The sequence below is a fragment of the Drosophila mojavensis genome, unplaced genomic scaffold (genome assembly GCF_018153725.1).
Source record: "Drosophila mojavensis isolate 15081-1352.22 unplaced genomic scaffold, ASM1815372v1 contig_277, whole genome shotgun sequence".
In the NCBI taxonomy this organism is placed as follows: domain Eukaryota; kingdom Metazoa; phylum Arthropoda; class Insecta; order Diptera; family Drosophilidae; genus Drosophila; species Drosophila mojavensis.
Genome location: NW_025318822.1, coordinates 1904039 through 1926704, shown reverse-complemented (window position 1 = coordinate 1926704; position 22666 = coordinate 1904039). Strand labels below are relative to the sequence as shown.

At 40.3% G+C, this 22666-nt stretch overlaps 1 protein-coding gene across 3 annotated transcripts; it reads right to left on the bottom strand.

The window, feature by feature from the left end:
• Positions 1-443: 443 nt before the first annotated feature.
• On the bottom strand, positions 444-22622 carry LOC6574082 (protein crumbs). 3 transcript variants are annotated; one of them, XM_002000104.4, is made up of 13 exons: positions 21575-22622; positions 10986-11330; positions 8960-9949; positions 8595-8783; positions 6737-7269; positions 5280-5824; positions 5109-5214; positions 4059-5034; positions 3803-3985; positions 2000-3745; positions 1784-1908; positions 1306-1719; positions 444-1239 (listed from the first exon to the last, which is right to left on the bottom strand). In XM_002000104.4, the coding sequence occupies exons 1-13, from the start codon at positions 21831-21833 to the stop codon at positions 1009-1011; spliced, it is 6642 nt and encodes a 2213-aa protein (XP_002000140.1). In that variant the 5' UTR covers positions 21834-22622; the 3' UTR covers positions 444-1008. The 3 variants fall into 3 exon arrangements, with proteins under 3 accessions (XP_002000140.1, XP_015022745.2, XP_015022743.1); XM_015167259.3 differs by lacking the exon at positions 8595-8783 and adding an exon at positions 7618-7977; XM_015167257.3 differs by lacking the exon at positions 8595-8783 and having other exon boundaries at positions 21575-22621.
• Between the last annotated feature and the right edge of the window lie 44 nt (positions 22623-22666).

Here is a 22666-nt window from a genome sequence, read left to right as displayed (position 1 = left end):
TGACAGAGCCCTGCCTTTAAGTAGAATACAAGTATCTTAAATTTGAAATATTCTGAAATTTTTTATCTTTATAGAAATTGCGCTATTAACAAAAATAAAAACTGCACGTCTTCCAAATTTACCGAAGATTTAAATTTTCAAATTAATATTTATATTTATATAAAAAATCATTTGTAACTTAAATTGATTCTTGTATTTTATTGTATTTTTTTTAATTTTTTTTTTATTATTTTTTTGTTGAAAAAAGTCGCAATATTTAATGTATGTATGTATAGTACAGTCTCTTAAGTTTACGCTTAAAAATTATAGAGCAAAATATTTGATTTACTTACTAACTACGTACACCTAGTTCTCATGCTTTTGTATAAGGTCGCAATGAATGATATACGTATAGTTGCACACTATATATAAATCAACAGATATAAATATACACAGTTGTGTACTTATATGCAGTTGCATGCATGCAAGGTATATAGGATTTTATTTAGCTCAGCTAATTTAGATTAAAATGGGCATACAAATCTATTTACAAAATATTTATCGTACATTATTAATTCGCATCGTATTTAAAGGCCTTCGCATGGAATGTTTCGAATTCGGCTGTTGTTTTTTAATTATTCATTTCATTTTCGTATCGAGTGCCTATGTTTCAGTGTACAGCACAACTTTGTTCGCAGCTTTTTATTAGATATACTCGGTTTATACTGCTCAATTATATCGAATACTGAGTCTAAACTGTAACTATATAACGACTATAAAGTGATTGCCATACAAACTACATGCTACAATAAATAGAAAGCTGCATTATTAACTAACTAAAGCGTCGGCATCAAATTCAACTGTGTGTGAATGGGGAGAGTTGCTCTGTGGAAGCCAGGTTGTTGCTTTGCGAGCACCTTATAAAGACGAACTTAGTACAAAAAAAAAACTTAGTACGGGAGCGTATTGTACTTATATGGGCGGATTTTAAAAATATCTCTTGTTTATATTGAGGCATTTGTAAGTTAACTAAATTAGCCGTTCCTCTGGCGGCGGCTTGAGCACATTGTCCATTTCTAGCCGAGGATTGCAGTACTCCTGAGCACTTGGACTGTAGGTGCCTCTCGTTGCGCGCTTGTTACGCGCCATTACCAAGAACGTTCCCAGCAGGCCTCCAGCAATCAGCAGCAGGACAACAACCACTGGGATGACAATGATGGCAATGTCTGTCGTCGATGGACCATCCTCTTTGGCCATTATCTGCAAAATACAAATATGTGTACATTAGTATTAGGTACTTAAAACATTGGTTCTTTCTCTATATACCGGCGCTGTGCAGTTCTTGCCCATAAAGCCCTCGGTGCAATTGCAGTAGTAATCCGCCTCCTCGCCGCAGTTCTCCACGCACTGTCCGCCATTGGCGCAAATGTTTAAGGTATTGCATGGATCGGTGAAGTTACAGAAGGCGCCACAGTGGGGCTTCTGGCAAATGCACTTGAAGCTACCCGGCATATTTATGCAGCGCCCGAGCTCACCACAGTAGTTCACTTCCTGGATGCATTCGTTTATATCGTTTTCACAATGCACGCCATCGAAGCCAGTGGACTGACAGTCGCATTCATAGTCACCCACAAGGTCGTGACACTTGCCGCCATTCATGCAGGGATTGGAGGCGCATTCGTCGATCTCCTCCTCGCAAAGCCGCCCCGTATAGCCCAGGCTGCATTTGCAATTGGGTATCTGTAAATGAATATTTATTAAATATTATAATTAATATATCAAACATTAATTAGTAAGCACTTACGCCATCTGTAGTCAGGCAAAGACCTCCATTGAGGCAGGGAGTCAGCTCGCAGAAGGGCGTGTCACAGAGTGCACCTTCAAAGCCCATAGAGCAAGTGCAGGTAAAGTTATTTCCGGTTTGAGCATCTGTAAAGTGGAGAATGGTTAAGATTTATTTAAGTATATATTGATTAAGATAGATAGAGAATAGTAAATAACTTAATCCTCAGATACTCACTAAATCCATTCTCGCAGCCGGACCCATTGCGACAGGGCTCATTCTCGCAGGTCATCTGCTTGAGGGCGTTGCACTGCGGACCCGTGTACTCGTCAGGGCAGTCGCAGCGGTAGGCAGCAATCAGATCCGTGCAGTTGCCGCCATTGTGACAGGGCTGGCCTGCACACTCGTCAATGTTCTGTTCACAGTAGCGACCCTCGAAGCCGGGCAGGCACTTGCAGTGGAAGTCGGCCACAAGGTTGATGCAGGTGGCATTATTTTCGCAGTTGGTATTGAGGCACTCGTCAATGTCTGTGCCGCAGTCGTCGCCCTCGTAGCCCGCTGGGCAGGTGCATGCGTACTCTTCGGTTGGCGCATTGCAGAAACCGTTGTTCTTGCAGTCCACTTGGAAGCACAGAATGCAGCCCTCCTCGGGCCGGGTCGAGTTGAGCCGGAACTGCGCCTGCAGCTGCACGGACACGTTCTCAGTGTGTGGATACAGTTCGGCATTAGAGAAGTAGGGCAGCAGCAAATCACCAACGCGCGCCTCACCCACGCAGCCCTTGAACTGGGATCCCTGCTGCGAGGATTGCGTGGAGCCACGTAGTTGACGCGACTCAGGCATGCCGCCCAAATAGACTTGTGTGCTGCTGGAGAGCAGCTCCTGGAATGCGGCCTGATCGATGTCCGTGGAGAAACCGGGCGTGGGATCCACCATCGATTCCCAGCCCTTCCACCCTCCTTCTAGTTTACCACCGTGCGCACGCAAGTAAATGCGACTCCATTCGCCATCCGTATTATCCTTCTCAAAGCGTCCGGACTCACCGATGTGCAACTGCGTTAGTTTCCAGGTGACAGTGACCCTACCCCCATTGACGCCGATTTCAAAGAAGCTATCCTGGTTGTCAATGAAGAGAAGAGTGCCGCCGGCTCGCGTGCGATAGGCAATCTCAATGATCGGCTTCAGCGGCGGCTGCTTGGTCACGCCAATCTCATCTGGCAGCTGTTCCTTGAAGTAGGAGAAGGCCAGTGGCGAATGTTCCAGACCCGTGAATGTGATATTGGTTAAGCATTCGTAGCCATCGTCCAGATTCTGGCAGACGCTGCCGCCGGGACAGGGGACCAGCTGACAGAATTCAATCTCCTGACAGTCCTTGCCCTTGTAACCATTCGGGCATTTACAGCTGTAGTCGTTCCATGTGTTCCGGCACTCGGCATTGTGTTTACACGGATTTTTGCGGCACAAGTCGTCGGATACTTCGCCCTGCAGCACCGAGGTGCGGTCAATGGTGACGGCTCCAAATGGCTTGGCGTTCACATTCACATCGGTCACATTCAGGGGATACATCTCGACGATCATGTTGAGGGAGCCATTGCTCACTTTCACATCCTGAATGATGCCCTTGAAGTAGTCCTTACTGTCGTCCATGTCCTTGGCCGCTGTGCTACTGACGGCCACGCTAGTCTCGTCTAGACCCGGCTCAGTGCTGGCTGGCAGCAGGGATTCGCGTGTTGGCGCCGGACCACCCAAGTAAAGCACCTGTGCATCCAGCAGACCTGTCGTCGACAGCGTCTTGCGGAAGTACTCGGTACCATTGAGCTTGACCTGCACCAGGGTCTGATTGCGCACCACCTCAATCAGGTGATTGTAGCCATTGTCCAGCTTCTGTCCACCCACCGTGTACGCTTCCGGCGTGCCATTAAACTGCATTTTCACCAGCAGCTCGCCGCCATGCAGTTTAGCTGACACATACGAGTCGCCAACGTCTGAGAGAAAATACGATTTTAATTTAGCATTCCTTTTATGCATATTGAGATACTCACTCTTTGTTGGCATCTTGCGGGGATCGCTGCCCAAGTAGAAGACCTGGCCCGTGGGCTCGCGTGTGCGTATAAACATGGATATGTCCAAAATAGAGCGTATGGCACGTCTGGCTACGTCTGTCGTCTCCACAATCACAGCCGAGTGCGTCGTATTCTCGTGTCCAAATGTTGCAGCGGTCATATCTAATGAGGTAGCAGACAAGAGTCAATGTTATTCCCAGCATTCATTGGGATCAGTGGGTACGCGTTCACTTACTGTGCTGGCACGTATGCCCAAAGAACGGTCTGGGACAGTGACAGGCGAAGGTGTGCCACAGATCTGTGCACTCGCCATTCGAGTGACATGGATTTGGTTTGCATTGCTCCGTGCGCGGACAGCCGCTCTGAACGTACGACAGCTTCGTGCTCTCACTGTCCGTATCTTGATCGTTCTGCTCGTCGGGGAAGATCCATTTGCCATTGACGACAACATCCTGCATGCAGCCCACGAAACTGGAGGGCTGATGCGTCAAGTGCCGCAGATAAGACTTCAAGTTGGGTATGGTGCCGCCCAGATAAGTCAGCGGAAACGAGGGCTGGCTGTTGTTGGCCGTCTCGTAGGAGCCCACCGGATAGATGGCCTGCTCATCGTTGGCGGACAGCACAAGGTGTGAGGTGTTTATAGCCACAAACACTTTGTGCCAATTGCTGTCGTTCAGCTTGGAGCCAATGAACACACCTTCCCATTTGTTCAGCAGCGAAGAGTGCAGATTCAGGCGTCCATTGATCAGCTCCAGGATATAGCTAACCGGTTCGTTCTGTCCGCCGGATGTGCCGAAGGCGAGCACGCCATTTGGCAGCGTAGTTTTGAATTGCAAATTGATGTCGTAGCCCTCGTCACGTTGCGTCTTCACCGTTATCAGGCTGCTGACAACCATTGAGAGCGTCGTGGTCTTTTCACAGGTGTCGCCCTGGAAGCCATGCTCGCAGGAGCAGTTGAATAAGTGTATTGTTTCGTTCACCAGGAAGGGATGACAGGTGCCGCCATTCAGACAAGGTCCACTGATACAACCAATCAACGGCACCGAGCAATTCTTGCCCCCGAAATTGGCGTCGCAGTCGCAATCGTAGTCGTTAATCTGGTCGATGCAGGTGCCATTGTGACAGGGATTATAGCGATCGCATTCGTCAATGTTGATCTCACAGTGGGTGCCCTCAAAGCCCGGATCGCACTCACAGGTATAGGTGCCGATCTGATAGACAGATATAGACATGTATATGGTTTAAATGAGAGTTTTATTTTTAATATTTGACTGCATGCACTTACTCCGTCATTGCAGGTGCCATGCTTCGTGCAGGGATTACTCTCACACTCGTTGATATTGATCTCACAGTTTTTGCCTATGATGCCCGGCACGCACACACATTCATAGCTGTATAATTAGGCAGTATATTATATTATTCACTTTGGTTATTTTGCTTCACTTTCTGGACTTACCCGCTGGCATTCTCATAGCTGAAGGGCTGACTAAACACTCGCGGCAAGTCCATGACTCTGCTCAGCTGATACAGCGTGGAGTTGGAGCGCTCCAAGCAGCTGCTGTTGTACTGGCAGGGATTGCTCTCGCACTCATTGACATCCTGCTCACAGTTCTTGCCCTTGTAGCCCGCATGGCACTCGCAGAAATAGTCCTTCACCTGATCAATGCACTTGGCGCCGTTCGTGCAGGGATTCGACACGCATTCATCAATGTTCAGCTCACAGTTCTTGCCCTCGTAGCCGGTGCCACTGCAGTCGCAATGGAAGCCACCCAGCTCGTCGATGCAGAGGCCATTGTTGAGGCAGGGCGCCGAGACACAGTCATCGATGTCAATGTCACAGATCCGTCCCGTCATGCCGGGTATGCAGGAGCACGTGAAATTGTTAATCATGTCAATGCAAGTGGAGCCATTCGAGCATGGATTGCTGATGCACTCGTCTATATCGATTTCACAGTTCTCTCCCTGGTAGCCCGGCTTGCAGTCGCATTCGTAAGCATTGATCTTGTTTGGATGAAGAGAATTGAATATTGTATATCAATAAAAGTTTTGCAAAGGCAAAATATTTCCTTGGATTACGCTTTCCAAAAGATTTCAATTTATTTTAGATACATAATAATAATAATATATATAAGGAATATCAACTACTATAAGGAATATCAACTACATGGACAGCAAGTCCAGTAATTGCTTTCAACTTTAAATGGGATAAACTAGCTCTTAGTTATTTTTAATTTATTTGTAGCAGATATATAAATATTCTATTATCAAATGTAAAAAAATTTATTATTAATGAGGAAATATTCATTGCAAATTAAGGACATTAAATATATACATATATACTTAGATCATATATAATAATAATATTAATAATTTATTTCTAAGTCGTATCACAAATCGCATCTATTTTAAGCAGCTTCGCAGCTAAGTTGTGGAAATGGAAGAGGCAATTAAATTATAAAGGGGAAAATTGTTTGAGATGATGTCTAAGCTACAATTAAATTATGGTTGCATCTGATGGGTTATATAAGCAATAGACTAATGAGAACAATAAGCAGTGACTATCAGATAAGGAAAAAAGTCTATGGATAATTCGTTTCTAATAAAGTTTTAATTTAATTCATGGGGTCTAAAATTTGTTGTTTGTTCTCTATCAAATTGAATGTGATCATATTTCGTGTTTGCTGGGGAAATTGTTATATGATAAATTCCTCGAAGCTTGCGATTTTAAGATTAGCTCGATTTATAAGCTTAAAATTTCTTAGCTATTTATATTTTCCGATCGCACATAGACCCGTAATGCCCCACTCACTTGTCTCAATATCCGATGCTTTCCGTATTTAAAGAAGAACAACTAATCACATTTTAGTAACTGGCGACTCTTCTGTGCCATGGAGATCGTTTCGAAACACTTACCTTGTTGTGGCATGTGGCGCCGTGCAGGCATGGATGGCTGAGGCACTCGTCCACGTCGGAGTCACAGTGGATGCCCGTGAAGCCGGGCGTGCAGTAGCACTTGTAGGAGCCCTTCTCGTTCTTGCAAATGCCGTTGCCGCAGATCTTCGGCTGCAGCATGCACTCGTCCACATCGTTGGCACAGTTGCGACCCGTCCAGCCCCGCTGGCATTTGCACTCGTAGTCGCCGTTGGACAGGTCGAGGCACTCGCCGCCATTCTGGCAGGGCTGTGTGGCGCACTGGTTGCACACCTTGTTCTCCGGGCAGATGCACTGGTTCTGGGCGCAGACCATCGGCTCCTGGCAGTTGAGTGGCGAACAGTTCTCCCCCTTCTCACAGCGGTCGCCCGAGTAGCCAACGGCACAGTAACAATGGGTGCCATTCATTGAGCAGGTGCCGCCATTCAGGCATTTGCCGTTCGTGGCATTGCAGTTGATGGGCGTCAAGGCCAAGGCGTTGGCGCCATCGCCTGTGCTCTGCTGACAATTGTAACCTGAATATTGAAATTAAATTTTAATGTTAAATTACTTTCTTTGCCAACTGTACCTAAGCACTACTATTAGATCTAAGTGTACTATGAGTCTAAATATATTTATATTTACAGTTAATATAATGCAATAGATTACTAAATACTAATCAGTCTATATATATATTTATATTTACAGTTAATATATCGAGGGTTGCACTACAAGTTGCAGAGGTTAAGCAGCTCATTCAAGCGAAAGTTCTACATTTCAAATTCGACTACAATTAATTCATTCACGTTAAATATTTAGTTCGTATACTATGATAGTTAAAGGACTTGCAGTGCAACCCTATGTGGTAGTTGTTGTTGCCAAACCTGTGTATCCACTAGCACATATACAGGTATAATTGTAACTATATCCTAGGCAGGTGCCACCGTTCAAGCAATTTTCTTGGGGACATGCATTCAGGGAGGCCGAGCGTTGGTTTTGTGCTAATTGTTGTTGTTGTTGTTTGGTTTGTTTACTTTCTGTTGTTGTGGCTGTTGCTGTTCTTGTTGTGTTGGTTATTGAAGGTTTTTTGGTGGTAGTATAAGTTGTTGTTGCAATTGTGGGAATAGCTGGGTTTGTGATTAGCGTTGTTCTTGTTGTTGTAGTTGTTGTTGGTGTTGTTGGGGTTGCTTGTTCAGGTGTCGGTGTGGTTGTTGTTGTTGTCGGCAGGCAATGACCAATTGGGCCTACATACATAAGTCGCATAGCCATATATACATATATATAGAGCATAGTTATATTTGTCCAGCCAATAAGTAAATTTGATGTAGGTGTATTTGTTTATGTGTGTGTGTGTGTGTATATGATAATGCACATAAAAGTATTGAATATTAGTTCAAGCATTTCAAAAAAACATTTTGTTAAATATTTTAAAAGCTAAATGTTGATAAGATCAATCTGTTTCTAGCTTTTGAAGAAGATCTAGATTCTGTTTTAAATATCTTTTATATATATATATCTCCTATATATATATTTTATGTACACCTTGCTATGTTCAAATTGGTAAGCAGACTTTCTTTTAGATCAGATATAATTGGTATCTATATCCATTCAAATCTGTTTTTATTTACTTTGTACTAATTAATATTTTTTAACGATTAACTATAATATGATCTCTATTTTTATTCAATTCTAAATGCTGTGATATGATAGGGTAAATATTAAAGTATTACAAATGTGGATTTAGCCAGCAATTCCTTTACACTACGATATTATATACATATATTCATGTGTATAAATATATATTGCAGCAAGCTCTATATAACTGTGGCTGGGTTTGTTTACAACTTTACTGTAGACCTACTTAATTTGAGTTCACAACGCTTGCGCTTCAGCCACTCGGGTGATATGTAACGCTTCTTCTTGCCGCTGGCGCACAGCGCACTCAATTCTCCTTCGCTCTCGCCCTCGCCATCACCCTCGCCCACACCCTCTGCCCTACCATGCAAGGCCAAGGCCAATTCAAGAGAAGTTGGCAGCTCCAAAGTGGAAGCTTTTGTTAGATTAAAAAGTGTACAGAGAGAGATATAGAGAGGGAGATATACAATATTTGATAATCATTATAAAACCCACGCTGGAAGGCTAAGCCCCAAACTAAGCAATTACATGCGCCACACCATGAACCATTGAACCCATAAGGAGGCATAGAAGGAGTCGTTCAGTACTCACCCGAAGTTCCTGGCTTACACATACACACGCCGCCAACACACTCCGAGTCGATGGGACACTGCTGGGCACAGCTGGGACCCAGCTGGCAGAGCTCGCCGCTGTACTCGGGCGCACAGATGCACTGGAAGCCGATGGCCTTGTCGACGCAGGTGCCGCCGTTGAGGCACTGCTGCGTTTGGCAGCTGATGGGCTTGTCGCAGATGTCGCCGTGCCAGCCGTCCTGGCACTGGCAGGTGTAGCTGCCGTACGTATCGAAGCAGCGGCCGCCGTTCAGGCACGGATTGTCCTCGCACTCGTCAATGTTCGTCTGGCAGAAGGCGCCGACGTAGCCGGTGTTGGTGCAGTCGCAGCTGAATCCATTGACGCTATCGATGCAGCTGCCGTTGTTCTGGCAAGGCTGCGAGGCACACTCGTCCATGTCGATTTCGCAGCGCGCCCCCGTATAACCCTTCGCACACTCGCAGGTGGGGCTGGAGCTGCCGCTCAGCACAACGCAGGCGCCGTTATTCAAACAGGGATTCGACTGGCAAAGCGGATGGATGTTCACCTCCGTCTCGCAGTGCTCTCCACTGTGATTCGCATGGCACACGCATTGATAGTCGCCCCGTGAGTTCTCGCGGCAGGTGCCGCCGTTGTTGCAGGGATTCTTGGCACACGGCGATCCGTTGTCCTTCTGGCAGTTTTTGCCCGAATAGCGGGCCGTGCAGCGGCACTCGTAGCCATCGGCATTCGAGGTGCAGGTGCCATGGCCCATGCAGGGATCGTTCAGGCAATAGTTATCCTGCAGCCGTGTAAATGTTTCGTGCTCGCTGCACGGCCCATACGACAGCGGACAGACACCGAACACGGCATTCTGCTTGGAGGCATTCACGAATTGCAGTCCAGGTCCGTCCAGCAGGCAGCCCGAGAAGGAGTTGCCCAATATCAATATGGCCAACTCGTTGCCAATGTCCTGATTGGTAAGGAACTGGCTGTTGTACGTCGAATTAGCTGCAATTACGAAAGGAAAAGTGGATCAGATATTTAGTATTGACAGCGAATGTAAAACTAATTGTCTCTGGATCGATAAGGAACTATTGTTGCATATTAAAGATAAGGTACCCAAAAAGATTTTGCAGTTACAGTTAATTGCTTTGAAATATAGAGCAAAGCGATTCCATTTTCACCCGCAATATTCATGGGCATTAAATGTAAAAAGACGTGGATATACGCAACATTTTTAGATCACGTAAAGCAGGTTCTTCTAAAAAATAATTAAACATTCTCTCACGATCAAATACAACAAAAATAGAATAGTTTTCATATGCAGTTATACTATTAAAAAAAAAAAAAAATAAATAAATAATATAAATAATAAAAATAATAATAAGCAATAAACAATAAAAATAATAATAAAAATAAACTTTGTTTATTTTATAAAAAAAAAAAAAAAAAAAAAAAAAAGAAAAAAATTGTTTTTCTATCTAAATTTTATATTGTAGCATTTACATCATAATTGCCTTATAAATTTAAATATATTTTTAATCCACAAGACTAGTCACGTTAGCTTTGATTTTAAATTGAATTTTTCTTCAGCTTAATTAACGACTTTCCGCATGGAAGTGAATTCAGTTTTTTTTGGAAAAAAAAATGTTGTGGGCTTTTAGTTAATTTATTTTTTAGGCCGCATTGTTATTTACTTTGAACTAAAAGCAGAAATTTTGAAAAATAAGCTTTTATCTTAAGGGATATTTCGTGTCCATATTTTCATTTTAATTTGTTGATATGTAATCCGATTTTAATATAAGAAATAGTTTTATTTAATATAATTTATAATTTGTAAAAATACAAATTTTTATTTGTATTTGACAGTTGATGAAAAATAGCTAAATGATTTCTCATTGTAGATTTTCTATATTCTTAGGGTTCGAATATAAATTTAACTGGAGTGTAGTGTGTTCCCACATGTCTGGGATGTCTGTTCGACCGCAATTTCTTTTCATTGTTAGTATCATTTCACGGAATGAATTGAAAGATAATCACTTACCAAAGATAATTGCCTCACGATCCACATGCAAATAGAGATTGCCGTACTCGTACTTGAACTGCAGCGTATGCCAGCGATTGTCCAACAGTTGGTAGGGCAATCTGACATCCAAGCGATTGTTGAGCCCAATCACGGCCGGGCCGGCTAGCGAGACTTGCAGGAAATCGCTGAGCACTGAGATTACAATTGAGTTTTTGTTGTATTGCTGGGCGAGTATTTCGCCGCCGCGGCACGAGCGGAAGCTGATCGCCGAGTGGTCCCAGGTGGTCATCGGCGTCTGCAGGCGCAGATAGGCGGATCCATTGAAATATGCCTCCTTGGCGTGCACTTCCACCGAAGCAACATCTGTCAGATAGGCGAGAAATACAGAGAGAGAAAATTAAGGTTAGCTACAAATTTGTACAAGGCCAGGCGGCCGGTAATCGCATTTGAATGGTCTAAAGAGACTTCGTGGACTTCCTCATTTGTCGCATTTGCGCTTATTGGGCACATGGCTAATTTAGCAATTGGCCCATTGGTTTACTGTCTTAGCGGCGCAGAAGTGAACCAGCATTGACCAAATTAGAAGAGATGGCAGCAAATGTTAAGCGGCGGCACCCAACAAACCATTTCGCGCACAACTTTCATTTGCGCTGGCGTCGCAGAATCGATTCGCCTCGCCCCCCTGCCGCAACACATGTGCGTGCTCGAGTGGCAGCAGCCGGCACCATCCGCAACCACACGCTACGCTCACTTCAAGTGTTTTCCTTAAAGTTTAAAGCTTTTCAAAAGCAGCCAACAACAAACAAGCGAGTGCACAAGCCGTAAAGAAATAAGCAAAATCAAAACATAAGCCAGTTTCTTCATCTCGAAAAAGCTGAAATTACGAGAAAGAAAGTTGTACTTAGGAAGCCGATAAGGCAAATTTTTAGAAACATGAAACTGTAATTAATGGTTGACGGTTTGTGCCTTCCGTTTCATTCGCAACTCACATGCGCTTACGAAATTAATCATGCATCAGCTGATGAATATTGAATTGTGTTGATACAGTTATTTTACAAACAATTTCTGAGAGCTGAACAAGTTATTCACATAAATGTGGCATAGTAAACCCACATTTTGAAAGTCGCACATCTTCATCAATTCTTTTATGCCTTGCAGGTTTCTTAGTAGCAACCAAATTCAAGCTCAAAACATCTGTCTCACCTGGTCAAAGGTACGTGCTAAAAAGGCGAGATAAAGGTAAGCCAGGGTACACCGTAAAAAGAAGGTTGTTGGCCCTTTAACGCGAACTCCCTGCCTTAAACCTTGACTTGGCATAAGTTTTCTAAAATTTCAATGTTACAATTTAATTATGCATTTCATTTCAGGGTCCTCAAGTGTTTTAAATAAATATAAAAAAAACTATTTCTTTTTAATATTTTAATATACAAACATTTAATTTAGATTTCTGTTTTTCCTATTTTTTAAGTAATTTTAAATGAATACCATATAATTTATTTGTATATAAAATTAATTTATTTTTATATGACATAAGTACATTTTATCATTAATTTACCAGTCAGATTTTTTATCAAATTTATAAACATTAAACATTTTTATCTTTTACTCTGACGTTAAAAAAAAAGTTAGCAATGCCTCACTCGGCAATATATCTTTTGAAACGTTTTTATAGCTTGGTCATTTGATTATTATTTTTATTTACCTATCTTTATTTTTTGTTTGTATATTATCTCATAATCATAATAATAATAAAAGCGAAATATCCACATTTATTTAGCTATTGTGCTGAAATCAGTTTGTTTCATAGCAAACGAAACGGTCGAAAGTTTTCAGACAAAATACGTGTATTTCATGGCTATTAAATTATGTACATAAATGTCAATATATAAATATATACATGTACATTTGTCTGAGTATATATGCATGTGTGTATATATTTCTTCGCGCTAATTTCAATGCCATTGAAATGACTGTCGTAGCTGCTGGTGCCCAAAACAAGACTCAATACAATTTGCAGTTTAGAATATGTGTTAAGTGGCTGGCGACGGGATTTGTCATAAATCTAAAATTGGCATGTCTGAACAAAAACAGTCTTTTAATAAGTATGTGTATATTTTTTTTATAGATACACACTTATATGTATGTATGTATGTATTTACTTTTCTTATTAAACTTTGAACTTTTGGCCTGCCATGGCCCTAACTGACTAGCAGGGCAGTTGGCTTAGAAAACCGCTTACAAAAAACAAAACGTGCAAAACGGCATGCAAAGCGTTGACCAGACCTCGAACTGGCCCTAGTAGCTGCTACCCTTACCCTACTACGGCTGCATGCGACTGCACCTCCGCTCAGGGCGACTACAATAAGAGAAAGGGAGAGAGAGAGAGAGAGGCAGAGAGAGAGAGAGAGAGGGGTGTATACATTATGAGGCCATCGATTTTGTTGCACCGCTTTTGAAACATTTTATTCGCATTTAAAGGCGATTTCGTTTGCCGGACAGTTGGAAATGGAGGGCTCAGAACGTTTTGGTTTTAGGCTTTCGGTTTTGGCATTTGTGTGTCAGCGCTTTGAGAGCTTGCTGCCCGCTCGCGTTGCTAAGTAAATGAGCCAGTAACTGAGCCGTAGTCAAAGTAGCTCATAATTATATTATACTCACGTACGAAACTGTGCAGAAAAATACTCAAAAGCAAACAATATAAATGTAAGAATGCTGAAAACTAGATGCAATTGCAATTTTAAATACCCTACAATTCGTTATCAACAAAATTTTGATAAAGAAATAGAAAATACAACTATTATTAAAATTTTAATATATTATTTTTTATATTACAAATTTTTAATGTCTAGCGCTCTTTGAACTTTTTTTTATTTCTAAATAAATAAATATCAAAAATTCCATATATATTTATCTATATTGTGACATACATTTAGACGGTCTTTTGGTCTACAGGGTATGTAAATGCCATTAAGAGAAAAAAAAGAAGAGAATTACTTATTATATATGCGGTATGTGTCGACATGCTCTTTTGTATAACAGCATTGGCCTTTTGTGCTTAGCCGTAAATGAACGGAACGGAAATTTCATAATCATAAACGTTTCAAATGCGAAACAGCAATGAAAAAAAGAAGAAGAAGAATTTTTGTTTTCGCATTTCGTCAACTGTTCTCTAACCTCCTCTGCCGCTTCTTGTTCACCGACTTGTGAATGAATTGACAATGGGCCGACAGAGACTGCGACTACGACGAGATCTTAAGCTGAGAGCGAGCGAATTTTAAGTTTTTAGCGGTACCATAAAAGAAACAGTATTTAATAGCTGCTTTATGCCCTATAGAGATGGAGATTGGGCAGAGAGGGTATGACTGTTTTGGGCCAATGCGAACATAGATTGCTGAATTATCTGAATTATAGGAGAACATTATTTCAGTATAAGAATCGTTGTTTAATTATTCCATCCTCCAGCTTATTTCTTCAATTTCAATTTAAGTCATCAACAAATTCCCAGAATAACTATATGGAAATCATTATCATAATTTTCCATAGAATAGAACTCTGAAACTATACTAATATGTGCCTTTAATTAAATAGTTGTCCATTCAAATTACAGAGTATCTGCGAGACGTCCATTAACAATTTGACTTGTGTTTTTTTGGGAACCGTCTCTAACTGACTTCGAAGTTGAAGCTTAATGATGTCTAAATCGCTTTGTGCTTTAAGTTGGGCGTGTCAAATAGTCGCTACAAAGAAAAATTTAAATGCTCCGAGCTTAATGGGCAAACACAGAATTTTCAACCAAATAGCATGAATAATAATACAATGAACAATTGTCACAATAGACACGTTCGAGAATGCCTTTCCAAATTTATGTCTGATCATCAACATTTCCAATCAAGCAGTTATGCTAAAACTGACACACGAATGAAAAGGCTAAGATCATTTAAATCAACCAGAGAAAGATGTTTTTGGGATTTTTTAAAAATATATTTATTTTAATATATTCATTTAGCTGGCAAAACCAGGCAAAAAATTTAACAAAATCTCTTGTCAACATGAGTTAAGATTATTGTTAATATAATAATCAATATATATTTCAGCTACTTTTCATTAAGTTTGCTTTCATATCAAATTTTTGCTCGTTATTTCAAACCTCAAAAGTTGTTCATAAATAAATCATTTTTCCCCCAAAACTAACGCGAGTTTCTACTTTCATTTTAGCTTTTCGCTCATAGATTTTCCCATGAGCTACATAAGTATGCATTAATGCTGTTATATCATTATGATGCATTTTCCACTTCCCAAAGTATTTTCACGTATCATTACAATTCGAAAGAAAAAAAATTAAGTGTATGCAAATGGAATGTTAAAAATAAATTGTGCTAAATACTCGAACACAATGAAAGCAACAAAATTGTGTTATAAGACTCCTGCCACACCCACTTCAGCATAGGTGTCAGACCCAGTTAGCCAAACTCTCACATACATATGCGCAATTTGCATAAGTATGCATACATGTAAATTAGCTCAGCTTTGGGGCTTTGCCTTTGCATTTGCATTTCCATTGCATTGCATTGCACTCTGTGGCATGACTAATCAGAGCCAACATATACATACATAAGCCAAAAGCAACATGGCTCGCACATACACACACGAACACGTGCACATGTCGACATGTGCATGCTTGACGTGTTTTTTGTCGCGATTTCTGAGCTGTTTTTGGCCTGACTTGTATTCATTTTTGCCGATCTAGCATTTTCGTCTTGGTTTTTGTGCTCTCCCAACTTTCTAAGCCGTTGTTTGTTGTTGTTGTTTCTGTTGCTGTTGTTGTTATTGCAACTGTTAGTTCCAAGTAACCATCTCTTTCAGCATTCCACCCCCTTTGCCCTGTGCCCCACACGGCAACGAGTCCACCACCCACCCTTTGGCTGGCCGAATAGCCACAACAACAAAAAGTCTCAAACGTTGCTCAGCTGCCTTTCTGGCTACGTTTATATACCCTTGCTGAGGTTATTATGCTTGGATGTAAACATATGTAACTTATACAGTAAATATTAAATATAAGTATACAGTAGTTCTAACGAAGATTGCAAAAATGTTTGTATATCCTTTTAATAGATTCAGTTCTTTATTATGATCAAGTATAAATTTGTACCTTCCAGATCAGCTAAAAAAGAAAACTGTGTAAGCTTGCGCAATAGAAACTGTCACGAGGAGATTGCAATCTAATAGCCCAGGAACAAAATTTGAAAAGTATTGTCTTTTTTCTCATTAAATTAAATAGACATTTTAGTGTGCCGTCAAGCTTTATTGCCTTTTCTACTATGAATAGTTAGATTTGTATGTCAAACGTTCATGTAAAAACCCCTTAAAACAAGTATTTTATATATTAGGCAAGTCAGTTTATGTTTCAGCTGCAGTTGGCACGTGCCAACTAAATCAGACAACTATAATGTATTTCACATACATACATACATATATATTTCATATGTATATCAACTTTCTACGAAATTCAGTCTCTTTCTAATGTCTGCAAGAGTATTATCAATTCGGCTTGCCGTTGTTGGCCATTCTTTCTTGGTTGGTCATACTTCAATTGTTTTGCCATTGGTTGCCTCACAGACAACCCACACAATCACAAAAAGTCTCACACATACACACACAGATAGACTGTGCTTTATTATTATTGCGGGCCTTGTTGTTAATTGCATTTAATTTTTGCTGTAAATACTTTTCAGCTTTTAATTTTGCTTTTTGGTTTTTTGTGTAACAAACGCCTATGAATAAATTTCATTTTTCACTGAGTATTCAAGTGTTGTATTACTGGCTGTCGGATGCTCCCCAGTTGCATAAATTATTTATGCCGCTTGGCTTTTTCGCTTATGGGCTCTTACTTTTTAGCCATTTTTCTCTAATTTGCTAACAGCAATAGCAGTAACAATTTCGTTTATTAATTTTTAAAAACATTTTTAATTGCAATTTAATTGTTGCGTTGCTCTGTGAGCTCAGTTTCAGTTTTCGTTATTCGATTCGGAAAAGTGAAAACGTGTTGCGATTATTGTTTAATTATAGTTTGTTGATAATGCGATTATCGAAATGCTTTGAAGCTATAATATTACCAAAGAAAAGGCACAGAACAAAAGGCAGAGCTAGACATAGAGATAAGGAGAAATCGATATAGATCTCTGAAGTTTTGGATTGCTCGAAAGAGTTTCTTTTATTTGTATATTAAATGAAAAATCACCATTTACTGAATTATTTGAATGGAACTTATTTATAGTTATTTTCAAGTTGTTTGCCCAACATGTTCGGAGAAAACTGTGTAAACTTCTGTAATAGAAATTGTCAAGACGAATACTAAGTGTTTTTAAATGGGCATTTGTTGAACAATTTTTCTGGTCGGCCTTCTTATCATTTGGGGAAAAGGGAACTTTAATTAGAAAAGAATCTCTTGTTCGTAGCAGCTGCAAACGAGTGAGACCTGTTCCCATTGGACGGCAAACACTTTGAGATCTATAGCATTATATTCCACACTTGGTAATCGTTTGTGCAGCCACCTTTCAGTTGAGTGCAACACCAACTCAGAAAGCAGCCAATCTAGTCTATCCTAACAAAATAGTTCCCACACAAATTTCCGCCTGCGCTGCTAAGAATGCGAGGGGTGGAGACAAGTTTTAAATATTTAAATAAATACGCTGCGTTTGCTTAGACTGTATTATTATACAATAGGTAGATGATTATAACAAAAGCAATTCACACATGCGAAGTAAAACTAATTAATTCAGATAAACAGTCGCGTCACATGAACGCAAACGCGCTAAAAACGCTTGAGAAACGCGCCCAAAACGCTCAGCTGTTGGCCACCTTCAAATTTGGGACTGGCAACCTTTAGTCGGCGGAACTCCACCTCGTTTTTATCTATGTATGAGTTTTTGGGCTAAGACGTTTCTGGGAATAGCAATGCGTCCAAAGTGCTTAGAATTGGGCACACTGTGGAGTCACTGTGGTGGCGCCGCCGCCGCAGCCGCGACTCGCCTGGGAACCAGTTTTCAGTGGCAGCAACAGCCAACAGCAACAACAATTGGACGCAACTCAGATACAGCCCTAGCGCTCCAGAAGACCCGTTCGGCAAAGTAGCACAAAGCAATGAACTGTTGAAAAATGCCTGAGAATCTTTTCCGGTGACCGTGCCCGGGCCCCGACCCCAGTCCGAGCCATAGCCCGGAACAATCTGAACAAACACTGTCGAAAACGGTCAAAAGAACGGGCCTGCAACAATTGGTGGGCGTTGCACTGTGGAATGGAAAGCCGAAGCTGAATTTCATCAAAACCAGAATATACGAAACACATGTCGAAACTCTCTGTAGCCTTGAAGCTCTTTTATTTTATTTTGTATTCGCTTGTTTGGTAATATGCAGTGCTGACTCATGGGTTGAAGAATCTGAAATTCGATACAAAGAGCAGTCGAAAATGGAGGGAAGAAAGAGTGTAGCTGGAACTTTGATGGAATATGCTTTACTTTAGTTTATCTTTCATGTAACTACTGTATATATGATAAATATTTGAAGCGCTTTTGCAATCAAGAATGAATTTTTACTTTTGTAGTTCTTGGTTTAATAATAAACAAAACTTTTTATTAAACACTATATACACATGTTTTTAATATGCCCAAGCCCATTTTTATTTATTATTATTAAACTCCATCATACACACTCTAATAATTTCACATTTCTTTCTATTATGTTTTCTATTTCGATTTTGTGAGGTTTTCATTCCACAGTGCGGATGCGAACGCTTTAACTTAGCTGAGTCAAGCCCAATGGCGGGCTGTTGCGGTCGGTTCGCTGCGTATGCAAATAGCGACAGATAAAACGCAGCTACGTGATGGCTCTGATAAAGACAAAGACAATGACAACAGCAGCAACAGCAACAGCAACAACAGATACATTTAACAACGCCCACAATTTAAACATTTGTTTCCAACTAAAAGCGAAAGTAGCCAGCCACATTTTCATTATGTGCGAGCATTTTGTATTATTTCAATTTGGTTTTTGTTAATTTTTATTTATTTTTTGCTGGTTTCTGCTTTATTTTAATATTTCATTTGTTTGCGGTTTGTGGTCTTCTCAAGGCGCTTGAAAATCGATGCACCCGATGCTGAAGCCTGCAAACTGGCAGCGCTGCACAGGTAAGTCTGCCCTTTCTTCAAAATACAATAAATATGCCCTTAACGCTTACAATTATGAAAGTTTAGCAATCAAGGGAATGTCCATGAAGATATATATATTATTTATATTTAAATTAAGTGCATATATGCGAAGCAAGCATCTAACAAACTTTTTTTGTTTGAAAAGGGAAGAGTGTTTAATAATACCCCATTTCATTTAGCATTCCTAATTATTCCAATACGCTATATATAGCTTAAATATATGTATTATAACTTATATGCAAACGGAAAAGTCTAGTAAAAACTAATTTTATTAAATGGGAAACTTTTTAAGTAACATTCCCTTTCATTTAGTATGCCTAAATATTCAAATATACTATACACCTATAATATATAAATCATAAGAGAAGCATAATAATATTTAATCTTTTTTTTAACATATACATAAAAAAAGATCAATTTTTATTTTTCAACATAAAGGAAAGACTATACTTTAGCTATATGATATCATATACACACTATCTCCACAATGTGATCCTTAGAAATTCAGGTAACACTTCTAGGCCTTCAAAGGTTCCTAATTACGTAAGAAGATTAATCTCTTTTGCTGCCCTCATCATCTAATCCATTTCTTTCAATCCATAATTGTTTCAGCTTCTAGTCTATATATACCCCATTTATATATACTTTTATGTACTTATACATATAGTTTTAAGTACGTGGCATAATTTATATTGACGACTTGCACTAATGGACAGCGTCATGCAATGGCCGTCAGTCGGGTGCGTAGGCCCAGCGGCTGAATGGGAGACGCGTTCCGGCCGATTGCGCTTTAACACTTGACCAGACCGAGGGTGACACACCCGCACCCGCAGCAAGGGAACCACGTCCGTGGCGGTTCCGCGAGGTCACGTGTTGTTAACGTTAACGACGCAGGTAGCACAGGTAATTTTCTCTGGGTGTGTATGTGCGTTTGTAAATATTACCTGCGCTGCGATTTTTCCTCTGAAAATAAAGTATATTTTCACTTTAGGATGCATTTCAATGGAAACCCGACTTTGATGATCGACGAGACGACGTTAGCTACGTTTTATGATGAGGTTGAAAAACCAGTTGTTGTTGCATTTGCTTTTGTTCCACGTCTTCTTCGCATCATCATAGCGAGGGCTTTTCCCAAGTGCAACTGTTACAACTAGAGGCCAAGATTGGCCTCCAGCAATAGCGGCTTTATCAAATTACCAAACGCTGCTGCCGGTTGCCGTATGCATTTGTTGTAGCTAAGATTACTTTGCTTTCCGCTAAGATAAGATTGTGAGTACACAAATAAACGCATACATACGCATTTAATGTAATCATAAGTGTGTATTGTTAATAAAAAAAAGAAAAATACATTTTTGAGGTCGCTCTTTTGCACAATGGACATTGATGACCAGGCAAACAGTTACATTTGATCTCAATACCCTGTAAATTATAGAGATGTGTGTAGGCATCTACTCATCTACGCGTCACTTTTTTAAAAGATTTATTATCCCGAGCTTCAACAACCTTGGCAAGCCAACAATAATTATTTATGATTTTTACAATGTTTATTCGTTAAATAAACAAAGTACAAAACGAATGTAAATAGACTTCTGTATATATTTTACTGTCTGTGTAAATTTTAAACTGTATTAAATGTTCAATATTGACGGAGCTTTTATAGGTTGGCCAAAAAATTAAAATAAAATTTGAAACTAAAAATATTATATTGAATTTATGCAAATGTCCAATTTACAAAATCAGTTAATATATGTATAATTTAAATTAAAATATTGCTTGAAATATCACTGAAATAAACTATTATTTTTACGTTATGTAACATACATACATAGAATTGAGCAGAAAGCACTCAGTTTCAACAGAGATTTGAAAATGGGGTTTGATAATATAATATAAAATAAGAGTAACATCATATAAAATCAATAAATTTAATTTAATTTATCAGTATTAAATGACAATTAGTATTTTATTGATGCAAGCGGCTTTGAGTGTTACTCATTCAAAAGCTATTTATGCTCAGGTATTATTGCTGAAAGACCTACGCCGACCTCTTTACAGGTATTGGCACATGTCGCTTTGTAAACAAGCAACAATAAGCTCAATTATAACACAAACAAGAACAACAACTACAGCTAACACTCTCCCCAAATACAATGCACTCGAAAAGTGTACATAAATACATATGTATGTATGTATGTAGGTATGTATGTGGCTCAGCAGAAAATTGGAGCCCACAATGGTGTCATATGAAATTGTATGTATTTATGTTGTTATTGCAGCAGCTCTCTCGCTCTCGGTCACGCTCCCTCTTTCTCTCTTAAATATGCTCACACACACACTTGAACAATTGTCAATATTCACAATCTTAGGTCCTGACCATGTGCAGGCGCGCGCACACACACAGACTCACCTGTTGCTAAATAAATTAATATGAAGAGAAATATCCATTGGGGCGCTGAGCAAGCGCGCTTGAGCAGCAGCGTCGACAGCGCTGCCGACGTCACTTGAGCTGGGCTTTTCGTGCGCGCACGGCTCAGTCGCCGCTGCTGTCTCTGCTGATTTGTTGTTGTTCGTTGTCGTCGTTGTTTTTGTTGTTGTTGCTGCTGTTGTGTGACGTACGCATTGTTGGCGGTTGCTGACGCATAGGTAGCCGCAGCAGTCATAGCCATTATCGTTTTTCGGATTGGGATCGTAGAATTTCGAATTATTGTTTCTTTTTCCCAAAAGATTGAAGGGTTCACTATATTTTTTTTGTTATGTATGTATATCTTGGTTTAAAGGATCGCAGCGTACATTGAGCTTCAGTTTTCTTTCGTTTGATACTTGTTTTGGTTATTGTTTATTGCCTTTTTCTCTCTATACACACGAATTCACGCGCGTGTGTGTGTGTGTGTGTTACTTGCACTTGGCGTCTAGAACAGGTTTTAGTTTTTTTGCTATATAAAAAAGTGCGCGACTGCTGCTGCTGGTTTTATTTCAACACTTTCGCACGCGACACTTTCTAGCATGAATATGAATTTGAATTTGAATTTGAGTATGAGTATTGAGCACACGGCGAAAACTCACGGATAGCACTGGCCATTATAAGTAGTTTGATTTGTTTGTGTATTCGTTAGAACAAATACACACACACACACAGTTAAGCTCACTTACACAGCCACAAACATAAACGAACGAGTTGGCTTAAATGCTGTATTTGTTGCCATCCAGCAGGTATTGTTCTGCTGCTGCTTCTTCTGGTTGTCGCTTTTGTGTGCCCTTTTGAACTGCAAGCAGCATTGGCTACTCAACCAATATACGGTTGCTGGCTAGCATTGGCTAACACTAACAGTCACTAACACCCGCGCACACCTGCATATAATGGCAAAATAAACAAAAGCTTCCGGCGTTCGCTCCAATAAATAAAAACGTCTAACACGGTCGAGAACAAAATGCGAACTGAATGTCGCGCTCGTTTGTCATGTAGAAGGCAGACTTTGAGTCAGCCGTGCTCGAGCGCTCG